Genomic DNA, 19,535 nt, shown 5'->3' with positions numbered 1-19,535 from the left:
GGAGGGGGTGGATAAAGAATATTGTAACCTGCTAAAGGCTGGGTTATCGATTGGTTGGTAAATGGTAAAACATAACCATTTAGTTAAAATCAACACAAGTGATGAGCAGTGTGCCCCCTGCTTCTGTTATGATATGTAAATGAACACAACATGTCAGGCTCTTAGGAGCACCAGGACTCTAGCCTAAAGGAAAGATTATTCAGGAGTTCTTAAAGAGCTATTAAAGTAAGATTGGATCTCCTTCATACTTTAATTTCAGGCTTTGTAATTACTCATTGTGATTTAATATTTTCCCCCTGCAAAGGCCCTGCAATACAGCAGTGGGGAGCATTTCAAGATCAGTGCTGCTGTGAGGAAATTTTGCAGAACCTATGTTCATGACCTTCAAAGTTTCTTAAGGGTAGGAAGAGAGAATTTGTCCAAGCATAGCTGTGGTGATGCTTCCATGGTAACTCAGATGGTAAAGAATCTGCCTACAATGCGGGAGACCTGGGATCGATCCCTGGGTTGGGAAGATTCCCTGGAGAAGGAAATGGCAACCGACTCCAGTATTCTTGCCTGGAGAGTTCCACAGAGAGAAGAACCTGGGAGGCTACAGTCCATGGGATTGCAGAGTTGGACGTGACTGAATGACTTTCACTTTCACATGGCTGTGGTTGAGAGAAAAGGATTACTAACTGAAACTCTTTGAAGCCAGATATGAGAATTCAGGTTTTTTGCATTGGCTTGGAGGTCACATGTGCACATACTTCATGTCTCATAATTTCCCCAGTGGGGTCCAGGACGGCCCTCATAATCAAATATCTATTTGCAGTAAAATCTATGAATTGTCTACTAAGTGAGTAAAAACTATAAATAGCCTCTTGTAGTTGAGGTGAGGTCAAGTTTTGTTGTTGAATTAAGGGAAGAAGTGAGGCTTTTGTGCTTTCTGAATTTCGGAGCGATGGACAAAAGATTGTATTCCTATGTTCTAGGGAAAATCTGATGGCCTATTGACTCACAACAAAAAGGGCAAGCTATTTAGGGGTTTCACACTTGTTTTTCTTTTCTCAAAGGAATTAAGAGGTATGTGGCAGGAGCTCTGGGTCCAACTAACAAGACACTCTCTGTGTCGCCATCTGTGGAAAGACCAGATTACAGGAACATCAGTGAGTATCATATACAATCATTGACCTTGGGCAAGTACCTCGGTGTTTCAGTAATCTGTACATCTGTAATATGGGGCCAGTGCCAGCTTCTGTTTAGGGGTTGTTGTGACTTAAGGGCTTAGCAGTCCCTGGGATGTGGTAGACATTTAAATAAAAGTGAGCTGTTATTAGTCATTGGATTAGTATTATTTATCTTGAGTCTGCTTTCTGTTGTTGTGTTTGGGCTTCTTTATCAGCTGTGGAAATAAAACCAATCAAAATGAAACTTTAAACTGAGAAGTTGAGCAAATATAGATACTAGGCCTTGGTCAGTTTATAGAATAGCCTGCTAGACTCCACTTTATTTGTCAGGGAGCAGTTATAAACAGACTAACATTATACACCAGCATCTGTAAGCATACTTGCATTGAAATTTTATGAGAAGGGTAGGTCAGTTTAAGCATTAGACTGGAAAAAAAACGAAAAGAATTAAACGGTCAGAGCCAAATAGTAATACCGTGTGTGGTAATGAATTCTGTGTCAAAGACAAGTTCAGGCAAGCATGATTTGTAGATTTTGGTTCCAGACACACTTTTCCACTAGGAGTTGCTCATTTTGGGCGGACACGTGGCGGAGTTTCTTTTGGTCTTAATGTGGCAGTGGAGAGCTTTCCTCTCTTGCACTATGTAAGATGAAGTAGGCTACTCTATTGAATGTATGTGCATCTTTCCTTTCCTGGGTGAGAGATAAAATGGCGAGTGGGATACCCTCTGAGATGGAAATAGATAAGACATTTTTAACAAAAAGTTTACCCAGGATTTGATTGTACGCTTTTGTGTTTGAGACTGAAATTGCACACCAGGCAGGTTTCTTTTCTGACAGAGTTGGTGTCAGAGGACAGGCGCAAAATCAGTAGAACCACATTTTACCCCAGAGGGCGTGAGAGAATGTGACTCGACCAGTCATGAATCCACACCAGTGTGACACGTTTCTCTAATTATTCCTCACACTCTTCCCTGAATTGATTGATTAAAACCATCCCTGGAAAGATCTGTTTTAAAGATCTTAAAGTAAGAGCCAGGGCTCAAGAAATCATGTCCCTCCCCACCCAGTCAGTGGCTTGTTCTCTGCTCACATATGGGAGGTGAGCCTGTGTGCAGAGTGTTTAGGAGTGTCTGTGTTTAGTTTGCTGGTTTAACTTCCATCACTGCCATGTTTCTTATAAAATGTGGTGTTGTCCTTCAATTGTGCATACAAACCAGCAATAGGTAGTTCACCTGGAACCAGGCCTAAATTTGATGTGTCCTGGGCTTTCAAAGGATATTGATGACTGATGTCCTGGGTGTGGTTTGTTTTCTGCAGCATTTGATGAACTTGTTGAAGCATACAAAGAGCAGGCCAAAGGGCTTCTGGATGGTGGAGTGGATATCTTACTCATTGAAACTATTTTTGATACCGCCAATGCCAAGGTGAGTTAAAGGAGGAAAAGGGGGCTGATCTGGGGTGCCGGCTGGGGTGCTTCCCCTCATGAAGTGAGGACATACAACATTATTATTTTATATAAAGAACTTTTTAATTATGAAACTGAATATTTTCATGTATAGCTACTGTATGTGCATGGATGCATAGGTCAGATATATATGCACGATTCTAAAATTCAAGATAAATGTATGGAATAAAAAGTAAATATCCTCCCTGCCCCCATTCCCTGGGTATCTAGCTGTCTTCCTGAGGGACAACTGCTGTTCCTGGTGTGGAGGCCCTATGGAGATTCCATTCAGAGAAAAGTATACGAGTGAGTGTGCGTATGTGCTTGTATTCCTTACATATGTACAAAGGTACTTAGTGTGTGGAATAAAAAGTAGCTATCCTCATGCATACATTTTTGACAGTGTCTCTGAGTATAAATTTCTACATGTGAAATTGCTGCGTTAAAGAGTCTGGGCACTGTTACTTTTGATCTCCACCCTCCAAGATTGTACTCATTTATCCTCCAGTCAGGGAGCAGTCCACAGGAATGCTGCTGCTTTCACCACACCCCTTCTATTGAACTTTTTGATCTTTTCCACTCTAATAGGTGAAAAATACTACCTTACTATAGTTTTTATGTATGCAGTATCTCTGTCTGTGGGTTCAGATATGGAAGAGCTTTGGGCATTAGAGGACCTTAGTTTCTGGTCTTGGAACTTAAGAAAACATGGACAGTACAGATTAACACAGCATTTGTGTCTTTACAGCCCATTCTAGCTCATATTCTTTTTTGCAGTGACATACACTGTTGGTTCGGAGAAGGCAATGGCACCCCACTCCAGTACTCTTGCCTGGAGATTCCCATAGATGGAGGAGCCTGGCGGGCTGCAGTCCATGGGGTCGCTAGAGTCGGACACGACTGAGCGACTTCACTTTCACGCATTGGAGAAGGAAATGGCAACCCACTCCAGTGTTCTTGCCTGGAGAATCCCAGAGACGGGGGAGCCTGATGGGCTGCTGTTTATGGGGTCGCACAGAGTCGGACACGACTGAGGTGACTTAGCAGCAGCAGCACACTGTTGGTTCATGGACCTACCTTGTTTATGTGAGGCTGTAGAAGTAGAGGCTTCATATTTACGTCTTTTTAGTTTTGATTGAGAGAAGGAAGAAAAAGAGTAGCTCTTCAGCTCTTCCTCAGGGGAAATATTAGTTCATGGGTGGACTTCCAGTCAGCGTTTGTTTTGTTGTAATATGTACAGTGGAAGCATAAGCTGGAATCAAGATTGCCGGGAGAAATACCAATAACCTCAGATATGCAGATGACACCACTCTTATGGCAGAAAGCTAAGAAGAACTAAAGAGCCTCTTGATGAAAGTGAAAGTGGAGAATGGAAAAGTTGGCTTAAAACTCAACATTCAGAGAACTAAGATCATGGCATCTGGTCCCATCACTTCATGGCAAATAGATGGTTAAACTGTGGAAACAGTGTCAGACTTTATTTTTTGGAGCTCCAAAATCACTGCAGATGGTGATTGCAGCTATGAAATTAAAAGATGCTTACTCCTTGGAAGGAAAGTTATGACCAACCTAGATAGCATATTGAAAAGCAGAGACATTACTTTGCCAACAAAGGTCCGTCTAGTCAAGGTTATGGTTTTTCCAGTGGTCATGTATGGATGTGAGGGTTGAACTATAAAGCTGAGTGCTGAAGAATTGATGCTTTTGAACTGTGGTGTTGGAGAAGACTCTTGAGAGTCCCTTGGACTGCAAGGAGATCCAGCCAGTCCATCCTAAAGGAGATCAGTCCTGGGTGTTCATTGGAAGGACTGCTGCTGAAGCTGAAATTCCAATACTTTGGCCACCTGATGCAAAGACCTTGATGCTGGGACTTATTTGAAAAGACCTTGATGCTGGGAAAGATTGAGGGCAGGAGGAGAAGGGGACGACAGAGGATGGGATGGTTGGATGGCATCACCGACTCAATGGACATGGGTTTGGGTGAACTCCGGGAGTTGGTGATGGACAGGGAGGCCTGGCGTGCTGCGGTTCACGGGGTCACAAAGAGTCGGACATGACTGGGGGACTGAACTGAACTGAACTGAATATGTACAGTGTTACCTTGAGAAGGGGGTGTGGGTGTTGTATGTCACATGGAGGACTTGTTTCTCCTCCCCAGAGAGCGTGATATGTGTCTTATCTGAAGAGGCCTTGGTAAAAGGAACATTCTGATCAGCCTGTTAGACTGTGACCTTTGACACGGTCTCTCGGTAACAAAGATGTCCCTTTTTCTCCCTGGCAGGCAGCCTTGTTTGCAGTCCAAAAACTTTTTGAAGAGGAGTATGTTCCCCGGCCTGTCTTTGTAAGTCCTAAAGTATTCGCTTGATGAATTTTGTGTTTTTTTTTTTTTTTTAATATCATCATTTTGAGGGTGGGGTTTTAGTTTTCCTGACACAGAACTTTTGAGAGTATTGATCATCTTTTAGGAACCAACTATTTTAACTTCCTCTCTCTACCTCCCTCCTACCATCACTTCAAACCAATAGCAGTCTTATCTGCGGAAACGTGAAGACAACGAATCTAGAGGTGGTTGGTGAAAGGCAGGCTATTCCAAGGAAGCCTGGCTGAATTGGTCCCCAGAGTCAAAGGCTCACTGTCTCTAGGGCCCAGGGAGGGACGGACTTGAAGCTGACCATGAAGCGTCCACCACCAGAGACAGCAGACTGCCAGTTCACCGATGCACTAGGCAGGCCCGCACTGCTTGCTGAGAATAGATTAGAACTCACAAGCGTTGTTAGACGAATCAGATGTTGAACAGCAAGAGACCAGGATAACCTTAAATATCTGTGGAAAGTCCTCTCCAATGGGACTGGTGGTGTAAATCGTAAAGCTTTTTTGGGCACTGCTTTTGCCTCCCTGACTTTCCCTTTTCTCTGTTTCTTTGGCTTTCCAACCTCTTCCCTGGGCACTCATCTGTTTCCAACCATGGTTAAACAGTGTTGCCTTAGTGCTACAGTTCTCTTTCATGTTTGTTTGTTTTTAAAGCTTCTTAGTTTTATTTTGTTTTTGAGACTGTATTCTTAAGTCTATGTGGTTGACTGAGTTTACTTTTTGAATTCAGATTTCAGGGACAATTGTTGATAAAAGTGGGCGGACTCTCTCTGGCCAGACTGGGGAGGCATTTGTCATCAGCGTGTCTCATGCAGACCCACTCTGGTGAGTGATCATTCTTTCCTGCCTCCATTCCTTTTGGGGTTCATCTCTTCTAGTGACTACAGCCTGTGACCTGGGAGCGAATTGCTTCTTCATATTCCCTCCGTATCACTTGTGTGAAATATCGACTTTCCTTGAGGTATATTCTGACTGCCCTGAGGACATCAGAAGACAACCTAAATGAATCAATTTGAGTTACTGGGAGAGTTCTTATACTCCTTGGACAAGCCAGAGAGTTGCCTTTTTGTCTGTGAATGTTCCCCTTATAGTTTAAGACTGCCTTGGCCCAGTAAAAACACTTTAAATCTATTATCAGCACTTAAAAACAGCAAGGTTTTTTCACTCTCTGCTTGTGGAGCAACCAGAAACAGCCTAGCTTGGAATAAGGTGAAACAGCCTAATTTGGAATACAGTAGGAATTCGAAAACTTAGATTTTTATCTTTAAAATTAACATGGCCGGGATTTTCCTGGTGGTCCAATGGCTAATGCTCTGCACTTCCAATGCAAGGGGCCTGGGTTCAAACCCTGGTCAGGGAACTAGATCCCACATGCTGCAATTCAAAGTTCTGATGCTAAACCAGAGATGGAAGATCCCGAGTGCAGCAACTAAGACCCATTGCAGCCAAAAAATATATAAATATTTTTAAAAATTAATATGGGTTTTGCATTGTATTTTAAGATATCTCTATATTTTTCTGATCAAAATGGTGATGAGATGGAAGCTCTTAGAGTATACACAGTTTCTTCCTGTGCCTTGTCCATGCGTGGACTACCTCTGCCTGGAGGCTGTGCCTGCCCTGCATTCTCACCCCCACACATGAGCCTTTTAAGTCCATCCCTAGGGTCCTCTCCAGGGACGCTTCCCTCGCTTACCAGCCCAGGTCAATGTTCTTCTCAGAGTGCTCTGTGAACTTTTATTATAGTGTTGGCCATAAAAATAAGAGTCGTAGACGTTTATTGGGAGTTTGCTGTGTGCCAGGCTCAGTTCTAAGTGCTTTATGCTCTTTTAATTTTGGCAACAACACCTTGAGGTAGCTGTTTGCTCTTCAGATCTTTTGTTTATTTTTTTTGAGTTGGGTAGTTTTCTTATTGTTGAGTTTTAAGAATTAAAAAAAAAAAAAACCAGCAACTTTGAATACCATATATGTGTTTTACAAATATTTGCTCCCAGCCTATGGCTTGTCTTCTTATGCTCTTAAAGTCTGCTCTTTCATTGGACAGAGTTTTTAATTTTAGTGAAGTCCAGCTTATCAATTTATTTTTCTTTCATGGAACCTACTTTTGATACTGTATCTAAAACTCATTGCCAAACCCATGGTCACATAGATTTATCTCTTGTGTAATCTTTATATACATATTTATATCTTTAATAGTTTTGCAATTTACAGTTAACCATGTTGCATTAATTTTATGAAAGATGTAAGATGTGTGTCTCGATTAAGTTGTCAAATGCGAATGTCCAGTTGTTCCAGCACTGTTTCTTGAAAAGATAGTCCTTTCTCCATTGGATTGCCTTTGCTTCTTTGTCAAAAGTCAGTTGATTATGTTCCTAGATTCTATTCTGCTGCGTTGCTCTGTGCTCTCATCAATACCAGAGGTTCCTTTAGCTTTTTAATGCATCTTGAAGTCGGGTAGTATCAGTCCTTCATCTTTGTTCTTCTCCTCTAAGAATTGTATTAGCAGTCGTTTACTTCTTCATGTAAACTTTAGGATCAGTTCATTGGTATTCACAAATAATTTGCTGGATTTTAATTGATGTGTGTGAATGTATATAAAATTGGGGAAAATTGAGGTCTTAAGTATAATGAATCTTCCCGTTCATGAACTTAGGATATATCTCCATTTATTTAGATCTTCCTTGATTTCTTTCATCAGAGTTTTGAAGTTATACACAAGTATTTCATTTGTTTTGGTGCCATTGTAAATATGTTATGTAAACTGTTATGTTTTGTATTTCAAATTTCAATTGCTCATTGCTAGTGTTTAGGTAAACAGTTAACTTTTGTATATGAACCTTGTACTTTACAGTTTGGGTTCAAAGAGCATTTTAGATGATTCTTTGGAATAGTAATAGATAGTCTTACCTGTGAAAAAAGACAAATTTGTTTCTTCCTTTCCAATCTGCATACCTTTTATTTTCCATTTTCTCTTAATTCCCTCTTAGGACTCCCAGCATGACCTTTAGCAGGAGGTGAAAGAAGTCATCCTTACCTTGTTCCAGATCTTGTGGGAAAAACATTTAATTCTACATCACCAAATAGATGTGCTTTATCCAGTGTGAGAAGTTTTCTTCTGTTCCTAGTAAACTAGGAGTTTTTTTTTTATCACAAATGGCAGTTGTGAATTTGTTAAATAAACTTTTTATTGTGGAATAATTTCAGATTTGCATAAAAGTGGCACACATGGTACACAGAGTTCCTGTGTGCTCTTCAGCTAGTTTTTTTTTTTTTTTAATCTAGTTTTTTCTAATGTGACATCTTGCATTACCTGTGATACTTTCAGCAAAACTAAAAGCATATTACTGTTATCTAAACTCACACACTTTATTTGGGTTTCAAGTTTTTCCACACTGTTCTTTTTCTGTTCCAGGTCTAATCTAGTATATCACATTGCACTAAGAAATCATAATAAAGGGAAAAAAAGTTAAATATGAAAAAATAAAAGATGACATAGTCCCAGTCAAGTTAATTCTTGAATTCCTGAAGGCCTTGGCAGCTCCCGCTGAGAGTGGCTTTGTAGGGGTTTTAGCAGCTCTGCTTTGATCTGTTTTGAGTCGCAGTAAGTTTCATTTGCAAAACACAGAGCTCCTTGGTTACAAGTAAACCCACTTAATTTATAAGAGGACAAATTCTAAGTCCAAGATCATGTTGCAAGTCAGTTGGATCAAGGGCCAAGTCTTGGTCTTCTAGACTCCCAAAGTGGCTTCCATATACCATTAATATTCCATCTACCTGCAAGATCTTTCTTTTTCTTTCTCTGCAGTATTGCTTTCCAATCAATGTTTATTAGTGGTGGTAATTTGCAGACATTTTTGTTTCGTGGTATACCAGTGATGAAACTGTGAACTTTTTTTTTTATTTATAGTGTGGATCCTTAAGCTGTAAGATCATCTGTTGGAGACATGGGCGGAAATATTTAGTGCTGCAGGGAACATCAGTGAGGTGGCTTTGACTGGAGCTGAATTAAATGTGCTTCAAATCAAGAGATTTATTATCTGCTTGGTTTTAAATATACTCCTTTCCTCATCATAACTTTGTATGTGTATAAATATTTAGAATAAAAGAGGGTGCTTCTAATCTCTTCTTTTTGTTTTTCAGCATTGGATTAAATTGTGCTCTGGGTGCAGCTGAAATGAGACCTTTTATTGAAACAATTGGAAAATGTACAACAGCTTATGTTCTCTGTTATCCCAATGCAGGTATGTGTTTCAGGGGAGTCATACATAGGAGAATCCAGATACACAAGACCTGAGTAGATAGGGAAGCAGATCTGGATTAAAAGAGTTTGTTTTGTAGATCTTAGGATATAGTCAGCTTTTAATAGGAATTTTTTAAATGAAGAATACTTGGGTCTGGACAACTGTTTCCGTCTAGATATGAAAGAACAGTTTGGCTCAGCCTGAAAGTGTCAGAAGTGGACAGAGCTTGGGGGAATGAAGCCTCATTGCTTAACTGACCAGAGTTTTGTAACTGGTGACAGTGCTTGCCATGTGGGCATGGCCAAAGTGATGGGCGCAAAGACCCTGTGTGAGAGCCCTCTTTGTTCCCCTGTATCAACAAATGAGCAGATAAAGAACCTGTTACTTTTCCTCTTTTTAAGTTAGGACTTCAAATTTATGGTATATAAAAATTCCTAAGATAAATGTAGACAACTGTTAAGCTGTCCTTTTAATATTGATAATCCATCCTGGGTTAACCAGATTTCCTGGTGTATGTTTTTGAGCATTAGGAATAAGATAACTAGAAGTGGATAATAAATAAAACAGGAAATTGGGTGATTAGATGCTGAAGTCTTACTTGGGAAAACTTACTTGAAAGGGGATGGGCTGTGTTTTGGTTGTTTTTAATTGCATGCCTGGTGCTTGATAGTTCAAAGGATGTGTGGTACTCCCTCAAACCTTGCCCCCTGGCAGCTAGGTGACTAGAATTAATTTCCTTTATAGGAAGGGGAGGGCCAGAGGTAGAGGAATTCAGTCCCATGTAGTAGTGAAGCTTTTCTTTGAAATGGAAAAGAAATAATGGTATTTATTTTCCTCTGTGATTTTGTTGTTGTTTGATATGTTGTCTCTGTACTTATGTTTAATATGAATTGTTATTTTTTTAAGTAATCTTGCTTTAATTATAAATAAAAAGTTTGCTAACCTTTTAACCTAAAGCCTTTACAAATACTATGTCTGTTTGTGAAAATTTCCAGTAATGGTTGAAATATGCTTTCTTAGGTCTTCCCAATACCTTCGGTGACTATGATGAAACTCCCCACGTGATGGCCATGCATTTAAAGGTCACGAATCCTCTTTCACTTGGTTTTTAAGAGATAAAGAAATGGAATTTTTGATTTAGAATATTTAGATGTAGACTGCCTCTAAAGAAAACCCAATATATAAGTATATATAAGTATATAAGAAATAAAAGCTTAAGATGAATGAATATGATGGAGGCAGAGGAAGGGGCTTGCTGTCAGCATCCCTCTCATAGTAGAAACAAGTGGATTCTCAGTGAGGTCAGACCCAAACTAACTGAAACTCATCCTCTGAGCACTCCCAAGTGGTCTTCTCCACCCACAAAACTGCTGGGTGGCGTTGACATCTCTTTGCTCCCCATTGTCATCGCCCCCGCTCTCGTTCTCTCCATACACCTTCCATCTTTGAAGTCCTGGTTCACAAAACCGTATTGCCCACAACTCCTCCTTATTTCTAACCCCTGGGTCTCTTTTCCTCATTCCTTGGATTTTTAGCTTCTGGCTTATTGACATTGTCTCCTCTTCTGACTTAATTCTTATGATTTCAGTACCTTATGTAGATGCTCTTTTCAGTACTGTCACTTCTCAGTTCCTTGAGTTCCCTCTCGGTTATCTTTTCCTTCAGACCAGCTGTGGTTAAACTCCCGACCCACATTATGCATTATGTAACCTCTATCACTTGCGATCATTGGAGTACTTGAAATGTGGTTATTGTGACTGAGGAATTGAATTTTTGATTTTTTCAACATTTGAATTTAAATTTAAGTACTAATAACTTAGATGTTATTGGAAAATACATTATTCAGTTCATATTCATTCTGCTCAGCATATAGGTAAAAGAAATTTTTATTATGATCAGATAGGCAGATGTCTCATTGCATTTCATCTGAACTGTTCTCTGCTTTTAAGTATCTGAGTCTTGTGAAGGCTTTATATCTAGAGTCAAATATGTTTAGCTCTCTTTTAAATGTAAAATTAGTTATTCAGGAAATGTGGATGGTGGTGAACTTAGAATTGATGCTGAATTGATGGTGAATTGATGGTGGTGAACTTAGAATTCAGATGAGCTCTCTGAAACTTTTTCTAAATGCAGGATTTTGCTGTTGATGGCTTGGTCAACATAGTTGGCGGATGCTGTGGTACGACACCAGATCATATCAGGTGATAATCACTTCTAAGTGTTTAATTTTTTGTTATGGGATGAATTGTGTCCCTCTCAAAATTCATAGATCGAAGCCCTAATCCCCAGTTCTGAATGTGACAATAGTTAGAGGTAGGGTGGTTAAGCAGGTAATTAAGGTAAAATGAAGTCATGTGAATAGATCCTGATCCAGTGTGTGACTGGTGAGGACACACACACACAGGAGGGGACCCTGTGAAAGCACAGGGAGAAGAGGGTCATTTAGAAGCCAAGGAGAGGAAACCAGTCCTGCTGACGCCTTGACCTGAGACTTCTAGCCTCCAAAACTTTGAGAAATGAATCTTGCTGTTTAAACTCCTTAGCCTGTGGTATTTCATTATGGCAGTCCTAGCAAACTAGGATACTTTAATTTTTATGAAGTACAAAAATAATAAAATGAAATCCCATGTGCCTAAGACGTACTTTTCATAATTTTCAGCATTTTGCTATTCTTATTTTATCTATTTTCTAACTTCGTTTTCCCCTTTAGATGATTATAAGCAAATGCTAGCTATCTTAACACTGTACCTTTAAATACCTGATTAATATTCCAGTGTTTACTTCCAGTGCTCAAGGAAGGACAGCTTATATGTGGAGAAATACCTGCCTCCACTAGATTCTTTCATGGACAGAAAAGACAGTAAGCGGCAAGCACATTGAGGTCAAGAAGAGTATCTTCACCTCACCTGGCACAGTCACCGCTTAATCCAAGTTGTTGAGGGTTAAGGAAGGGAGTGTGAGACAGGACATGGTGAAGGGTATGGTTAAGTCCCTGCAGTTTCATGATTAATCCTCTTATAAAGAGGGTCGGAATTGAAAAACAATTGGAGTGAAATATAGTTGAGGATTGTTTCTGTTTTTTTTTTTTTTCCTAAAGTGACTGATGATCATATTTTGAGCTAGTCACCTGACTGTTCTGCATCTGTTTCATACCTATAAAATATTCACTTTGTGAATTGCCTAATGTTGCACTGCTTTTGTTGACCTCTGTGATAGACTCTATTAAGAGTCTATAATTTTTTAAACATCTTTTAAATACTATCTGAAAGCTATTAATAGTTGAGGATAGCTTATCTTTGGATCTCTTTTTGTTTTTAAGGTTATCGCCTCCTTTATAGGGCTTCCCTTGTGGCTCAGCTGGTAAAGAATCTGCCTGCAAGGCGGGAAATCTGGGTTTAAACCCTGGGTTGGGAAGATCCCCTGAAGAAGGGAAAAGCTACTCCCCACTCCAGTATTCTGGCCTGGAGAATTCCATGCACTGTATAGTCCATGGGGTCACAAAGAGTCGGACATGACTAAGCCACGTTCACGTTCACTTTCTTCCTTTATAAAAAGAGTTGCTTCAAAAATACCTGTGTGTGTGTGTGTGTGTCTGTTTATCTATCTCTGTATATGTATATTTGCTGCTTTTATTTTGTCATTCACATATTAATTTGGGGGGCTGTAGTGAATGGTTCATACTGGTCCTGATCAATTTAGTAGAGCAGGCAGATTTTTCAAGGCTGAATAGAGACATATTTCATTGAAGCCGAGAAGGTTCCAAAGAGTATGAATAACTAAAACAAATTTCCAGGAGTAGTTATTTTGGAGTTTTAGTGATGTCTTACTCTGAATCCTCTCTACTGTGTGTGTGTGTGCTTGAAAAAAAATACCTAAAGGATTTAATTTCCTTTGCTCTAGGCATCTCCTCTCCTCTTTGTCTTCCTTCTCAACAATGAAGCCTTTTCTTTCTTTTAAATTACTGTGTGGCTTAAGGACATCTTCAGGTTTGGGAAAGGTCGAGGAGATTTGCTGTGTGCATTTGTGTAAACTGTCTCATATCTGTAGGTGCATGTTTGTAGGTTCACGTCTGAGCATAGAAACTGGTCCAGTCCATACACAGCAGATGGGACAGATACAGAAATGTGAAATATTATAGATTCAGTTTCTGCATTACTGAGAGAACTAAAAAGCACAATTGCTGCTGCTGCACATTTGGAACTAGGTATATAATTATGTTAAACAGACTTAATATCATAGCTGGAAATCAGCTTAATTGAATTTTGTTCTGAGTTAATGGATATTGTGTTTTCTCTTTTAACTCAGAGAAATTGCTGAAGCTGTGAAAAACTGTAAGCCTAGAGTTCCACCTGCCACTGTTTTCGAAGGGCATATGCTACTGTCTGGTAAGTTGTAAAGGTGTGATTTTTTTATAATTTCAGAAATCGTTTGTAGATTAAGTTTGTATGTTTAGTCTACGTGGTAGTGATGTTTATGTCAAGGAACTTGTTTATTAGGTCAAAGAAGACTATGTGTTTTTCTTGGCACTTAAATTCTGGCAAAGAACCCATTGTGTTTTTTAGGGATGGGAGCAGGAAGATACTTCAGGGAAATGTGAAGGAAGGCACAGGTAGTGCCTTTGGTCAGAATTATTGTGCACTGCTTTGAAAATGTACGTGGAGCACAGCCTAACAATTTTAATTGTCAGATTTGCTGCTAGTTGCTAAAAAATCTAGCCCAGGCTCAAGGTTTTTTAATGATGGTAGTCTCTTCCTAGAAAGTTTTATGTGCTTCTAAAATATCATTGACCTGCTCTTATGTTGAGTATGTGTTCAGGACTTTACAAAGAGTTGTAATATCTATTATTTGTTTTGTTCTCAACAGCCCTGTGGGGTAGGCAGCTTCCCTTTTTCAGAATAAGCTTCAGTGTTCAAAAGATTGTTGGTAAAATAGGTTATCATGCCAACAATTAGAAAAAAAGCTTTAAATTTTTTATTTTTTCCCACAACACTTTAATGTTGTATTCTTAGAAAATATCTTTAAGCAAAAAGGAAAATGTATATACAGTTTCTTAGAGAACCTGCAAATAGCACACACGAGGAATTCTGCACCCTAACTGAGAATTTAACATTTCTCTAAACTGATGTATTTTTGTTCCATACGTCTCCTAAGAAAAGTGAAATAAAGTACAAGTTACAGTAAAAGTAATAACTACTTTTTTCACTCTGAACATACTGCATAGAATTAATCCCAGTGAGTGAGATGAAGTTGAGTTAAAAATATACCTCTTCAGTCTACCCTTTTTTTCCTTTTTATTCTCCAGAAGATAGGATAAAACTAGAAGAAGAGGGATTTGTGATTTATGATACACCCCCTACCCTGAAAAGGGGGCTTTTATTAGAGAGAGGTGTGGTGGAATAGTTTATTTCATCCTCAGATCTTACTTCGGCCAAAGTGTAAGTTGTTCAGTTGTGCCCAGCTCTTTGCGACTCTGTGGACTGTGGTCTGTCAGGCTCCTCTGTCCACGGAATTCTCCAGGCAAGAGTACCAGCGTGGGTTGCCACTCCCTTCTCCAGGGGATCTTCCCCACCCAGGGTTTGAACCTGGGTCTCCCATATTGTAGGCAGATTCTTTACCATCTGAACCACTTCAGCCAAGGACTAAGTTAAAATGGTTAACCTTCACCACAGTTGAAATAGGAGATAACCATTTAGTTACGATTTTAAAAAGAGTTTCTATATGTAAGAATGAAAGAATTCTTTCTTCTGATTTGAATTTCATGTGCTATTTCTAAATTGTTTTAAAAAAACACCTTCAATCAGATTTTAGAAGAATAACATCAAACATACTCTTTTTAATTGTTCTTTTATAAATTGCAGGCTTGAGAGCAAATGTAGTTTTTCTGTCAGATGCTTCACATTCATAATAGATCAGAAGTGCTTTGTGTGAAATGCTTTTAGAGCAAGGCAGTAGGGCCTCTCCAGCATTTAAATGATGGCAGCCTGCTTGTGTGTCCTGGGAACTCCAGGTTCTAACTAAAGATCAGGGATGCCCTGAGGCTGGCATGGGGGAATGAGGCCGTGAGGATGGTACCAATGGGGAAGGAAATCACTGGCCCGAACTGGGAAGTGATAGTCTTCCAAGCCAGGGAACAAAAGACCTGGAGCCCTTTCGTAAGCTGAAGCCTCCGAGACAAGCCCCCTGGGGTGCTGACTAAAATGGCTGTACAGGCTTGCATCCTGGGGCTGACTGTCCCCAGAGCCTGCCTGTGACCATCTAGCAAGGCTTCTGCTCCTAATACTGTAAATATTAAGTAGAACAAAAACAGTTAAAGGTCATTTCCTCTGGTAGTACTTTATACTGCATGTTGCTTTTTTCCTCAGTGTAACATATCCATAGTAATTATCTGATATTTGCCGCTAAATCAGCCTTTAACGGGGAGATGTTATTGTCCCTTGACAAATAAGGAAGGAGGAGCAAAAAGCCTAAGTGGCTCGCCCAGGGTCAGCTGTCTCCCAGTGTTCAGCCCGAGTCCTTCCTAGTGACCCTGTCTGGCCTTGCTGATTATTGGTTCTTGCCCTCTGGATCAAAGAGATGAGATAAAACTCTAAATACACTGTTGGTAGGATTAAGAAAGCTTACTCCATCTGGCTTCGAGCCCATGTCTGAAGGGACAGCTGGGGAGCATTCCTTTAGATTCTAACCTCATGGCTTTTGCCCCAGACTCTTGGTTACATAAGAATATGATGATAATTTTGCTTTGTTACTCAGAGCTGGTTACGATTCAGCTCTTTAGAGAAATTTGCAATTTCCAACCCTGAAATATTTCTTCTTTTGAGAGTTCTGGTTATAAACGTAGAGACTTGTACCGTGTTTAAATATCCCTAGGGGAAAAGGCCATGCCTAGCTAGTCAGATGGGATGTGGCATAGAAACTTCTTTTCTATCTCACGACAACATTTGTTTTCTGTCTCTTGTCTTTACATGTATTTTCAGAAAATTTTCAAAATACTTCTCCTTTTAAGGTCTAGAGCCCTTCAGGATTGGACCATACACCAACTTTGTTAACATTGGAGAGCGCTGTAACGTTGCAGGATCCAGGAGATTTGCTAAGCTCATCATGGCAGGAAATTATGAAGTGAGCATCATTAATAAGACCCTTGAGGCATCCGCCATGTATTTTGGCTAAGACAGCATGTAAACAAAGCTGCTCTGCCTTTGATAGCATTGCTAGCAGAGCTACCAGACAGTGTGAGAATGGTAAAGTGTGTTTGCAGCCGGCCAGGCTGGTGGGAGGATGAGGCTTCGAAAAATCAAAGCTGCTCTTGTTGATATTTGTTAAAAAAATGCACTCGAGGTATGAAATGGGATGAGATGGGAGGGACCCAGGTTCTAGCTGTTTCTATTAATTGTGAAATTTTAAAAGTTTGAAGATACTGTTCATTTCAGCTTCTCACAAATCCTTGAAAGAAATGGAGAGCCAAGAAAATTCCTATTTATATTCTCATGACCACATCAGATACTGACCAGCATGGTATTATTGATTCTATTTACTGTAAACTACAATAAACAAGCAAACACAAAAGAAAGAATAGGCCCTGCTTTGAAAAGTTTTGCCCTAGTGTTCTTAAACTTGATCATTCTATGAATGAGCAGAATTTAATCCAGAGAGAGCCCACCATGGACAGACTTCTTTTTTCTTATGCAAATATGAAGTTAAATCACGGAGGAATCTGATCTGGGCTTTAATGATTTTATTTTTTTCATTAACCTTCTCTCATTTTAAGATTTTAAAACCTTTAGATCTTCAGCAACCAGTATCAAAGTAGACTTAGTTTTAGTCACAGAGAAAGTGTGCATTTATCATCCTTTGCTGCTGCTGCTGCTAAGTCGCTTCAGTCGTATCCAACTCTGTGCGACCCCATAGACGGCAGCCCACCAGGCTCCCCCATCCCTGGGATTCTCCAGGCAAGAACACTGGAGTGGGTTGCCATTTCCTTCTCCAATGCATGAAAGTGAAAAGTGAAAGTGAAGTCGCTCAGTTGTATCCAACTCCTAGCGACCCCATGGACTGCAGCCTACCAGGCTCCTCCGTCCACGGGATTTTCCAGGCAAGAGTACTGGAGTGGGGTGCCATTGCCTTCTCCTTTATGACCGTGTTAATGAGTGCTCTGTGGTGTCCCATGGAGATCTGCTCTGCGGGTACTTCGGTTATGTGGTTATATGGTTCCTGATGGTTCCCATCTGTTTTCTTCCCTTCATCTCTGCTACTGCTCAGCCAGCACGTCCTGCTGCTATGATCTCCCCAAGTTCAAAAGCTTTCATGGTGTGACCCCATGGACTGACCCCCCCCCCAAAAAAAAAAAAAAAGCTTTCATGGGGTGGCTTTTTTTGCACATGGGATTCAACCCAAACTCCCTAGGCCATCATCCAGTCCTCTCCAGTTAGATACCAACCTGCCTTCTGTCCTGATCTGTCATCTGAATGTTCCAGGAGGCTTTCTTCTGCCTCCGGGCCTTCATTCATGTCTACTCTTATGAAATCCCTATGACCGTTCATGGTGGTATAGAGTTCTGCAGTGGCGGTGTTCTCTTTATGTTTTGATAATTAAAACCAGTCTGTGGTGTCCTTTTCAGTCTCAGATTTGATAGATTTGCTACTGAGAGCAGACAGCGTTTTAGGAAGAAGCAGGCAAGTGGGAGTGGTATCTGTCATCTCCTAAGGTCTTACTATATGCCTGTGCTCAGCGCTTTGTGGCATTATTTACTTCATCTTTTCAGACCTGTGAGAGAGTTGCTGTTATCATCCCCATTTTACAGATGTCCAGTTGAAGGCTTGGGGGAGGTTAAACCACTCGCCTGTTGTTTCACAGCAAGTGAATGTTAGACCCCAAGTCCTCCAAGCCCATACCCTTCACTGCTCTGCTATCTCAGCAGGGATGGGGCTGGGAAGTAGGAATTGTGTGGGGAGGAATGACTCCTCACTGGATTGTAGTTCCCCTATTTAGTGTTCCCTCAAGGTTCTGTGGTTACGGGAATGAGCACCTGACCTGAGAGAAGATCCAGTCCAGTCTGTTCACTCAACTTGTACATCTTTAAACAAATCACTTCATCCCTTGGGGCATGTGTGGGAAGTTGGACCCCTGAGCTATTATTCTGTTGCTCTTCTGATGTAGAAAGGTCAGGCGTTGGCGTCTCTGTTTTGTGTCTTTTGACCTCTGGTCTAAGCAGGTCACTGCTTACTGTCTCCCCTTTGCTTCCTCCAGTTTGTTTTCCAGGGGCAGCTGAAGCCACTCCCTCTCAGGTAGCTTTCTCTCTTCAGTCCTCAGAGATCTCGCCCTTCCAGGTGTTTAGGCAAAACATTTGACTCTCACATCGTATGGCAGCATTCATAGCTTCTTATGTGACTGTCGTATGCCCTCAACTAGATGTAAGCCCTTCAAGAACAAGGACTATGACTTATGCTTCTTTTTATTCATGATATTTAATATATTGCTGATACCAAAACACTTTTTGATTTGCTGAATCTTATTGCAACCCTTTTTCTCTGTGTAATGTTGGATCATTGTGAATGGAATTCCCTCGTGGTCTGTGCCAGAGGGTCTCATGCCTCATTATGGTTTTCCCTTGTGACCTGTGCCAGAGGGTCTTATGCCTCTTCTCATGATTGCTAAAAATTTGTTTGATTTTCTTTGGCTAATAAAAAATTAGGACAATATTAGAATCTACTGTTGATTTTATCCCTGCTTATTTTATTACACTATGAAGCATACAACAAAGACTTAAAGTCTCTACCAGTCAGTTAGAAAACTTTATTGAACATATCTGTTTTGCCTATCATTGTTCAAACAAGAATAGGAGATACATAAGATCTTTCTCAATTTTCCAAATGCTTAAAATCTGTTTCAGAGAATAAGCCCGTATTTGTGAAACCATGAGGAAATGGTAATGTCATATACCATGTGATAATGTTTATAATTGTTGCAGATGTTTAGAGGCAGCCAGTCATTGTGGAATAAGCAAAGTATGTTTCCCAAAGTATGTTCTCTGAAACGCTGATCCTACAGGATATTCCTTAAATGATCATAAGTGGGAAATGCTGTATTTTGTACTTGGAGATTTACAGTGTATAATAATGTATTAATGGATTTGAAAATCCTTTTAGCATAAAAAAGTTTAACTTATATTTCATGTAACTGCTGTCAGTAGCCTGCAGTGAATGCTTTGCATGATTTGGTGAATAGTTAGATAAGTTTTGGATGGTTTCTGTAATGACTTTTCTTGAAGGAGGTGGGAATTGAGCTGGGTCTTAAATAGTACAGAAAGGGAGA

General features: G+C 40.2%; 1 protein-coding gene across 9 annotated transcripts in view; it reads left to right on the top strand.

Annotated features, from left to right (window-relative positions):
• MTR (5-methyltetrahydrofolate-homocysteine methyltransferase) overlaps positions 1 to 19,535 on the top strand; it is a 132,546-nt gene that overhangs the window by 27,278 nt on the left and 85,733 nt on the right. For 4 of the 9 annotated variants that reach the window (XM_086382787.1, XM_086382788.1, XM_086382789.1 and 1 more), the window contains 9 exons: positions 1,056 to 1,148; positions 2,490 to 2,596; positions 4,898 to 4,957; positions 5,717 to 5,811; positions 9,127 to 9,227; positions 10,248 to 10,309; positions 11,361 to 11,428; positions 13,533 to 13,612; positions 16,231 to 16,343. In XM_086382787.1, coding sequence (XP_086238913.1) covers positions 1,056 to 1,148; positions 2,490 to 2,596; positions 4,898 to 4,957; positions 5,717 to 5,811; positions 9,127 to 9,227; positions 10,248 to 10,309; positions 11,361 to 11,428; positions 13,533 to 13,612; positions 16,231 to 16,343 — 779 coding nt within the window. Of the gene's footprint in view, positions 1 to 1,055; positions 1,149 to 2,489; positions 2,597 to 4,897; positions 4,958 to 5,716; positions 5,812 to 9,126; positions 9,228 to 10,247; positions 10,310 to 11,360; positions 11,429 to 13,288; positions 13,432 to 13,532; positions 13,613 to 16,201; positions 16,344 to 19,535 lie in introns of those variants that run through there. The other 5 variants (XM_086382792.1, XM_086382793.1, XM_086382790.1 and 2 more) reach the window with 4 other exon arrangements.

This window comes from Bos grunniens, chromosome 28 (genome assembly GCF_055505025.1).
Source record: "Bos grunniens cultivar Pamir isolate PY7600 chromosome 28, Bosgru_T2T1.0, whole genome shotgun sequence".
NCBI lineage: Eukaryota > Metazoa > Chordata > Mammalia > Artiodactyla > Bovidae > Bos > Bos grunniens.
This window is presented reverse-complemented; position numbering and strand designations above follow the sequence as displayed.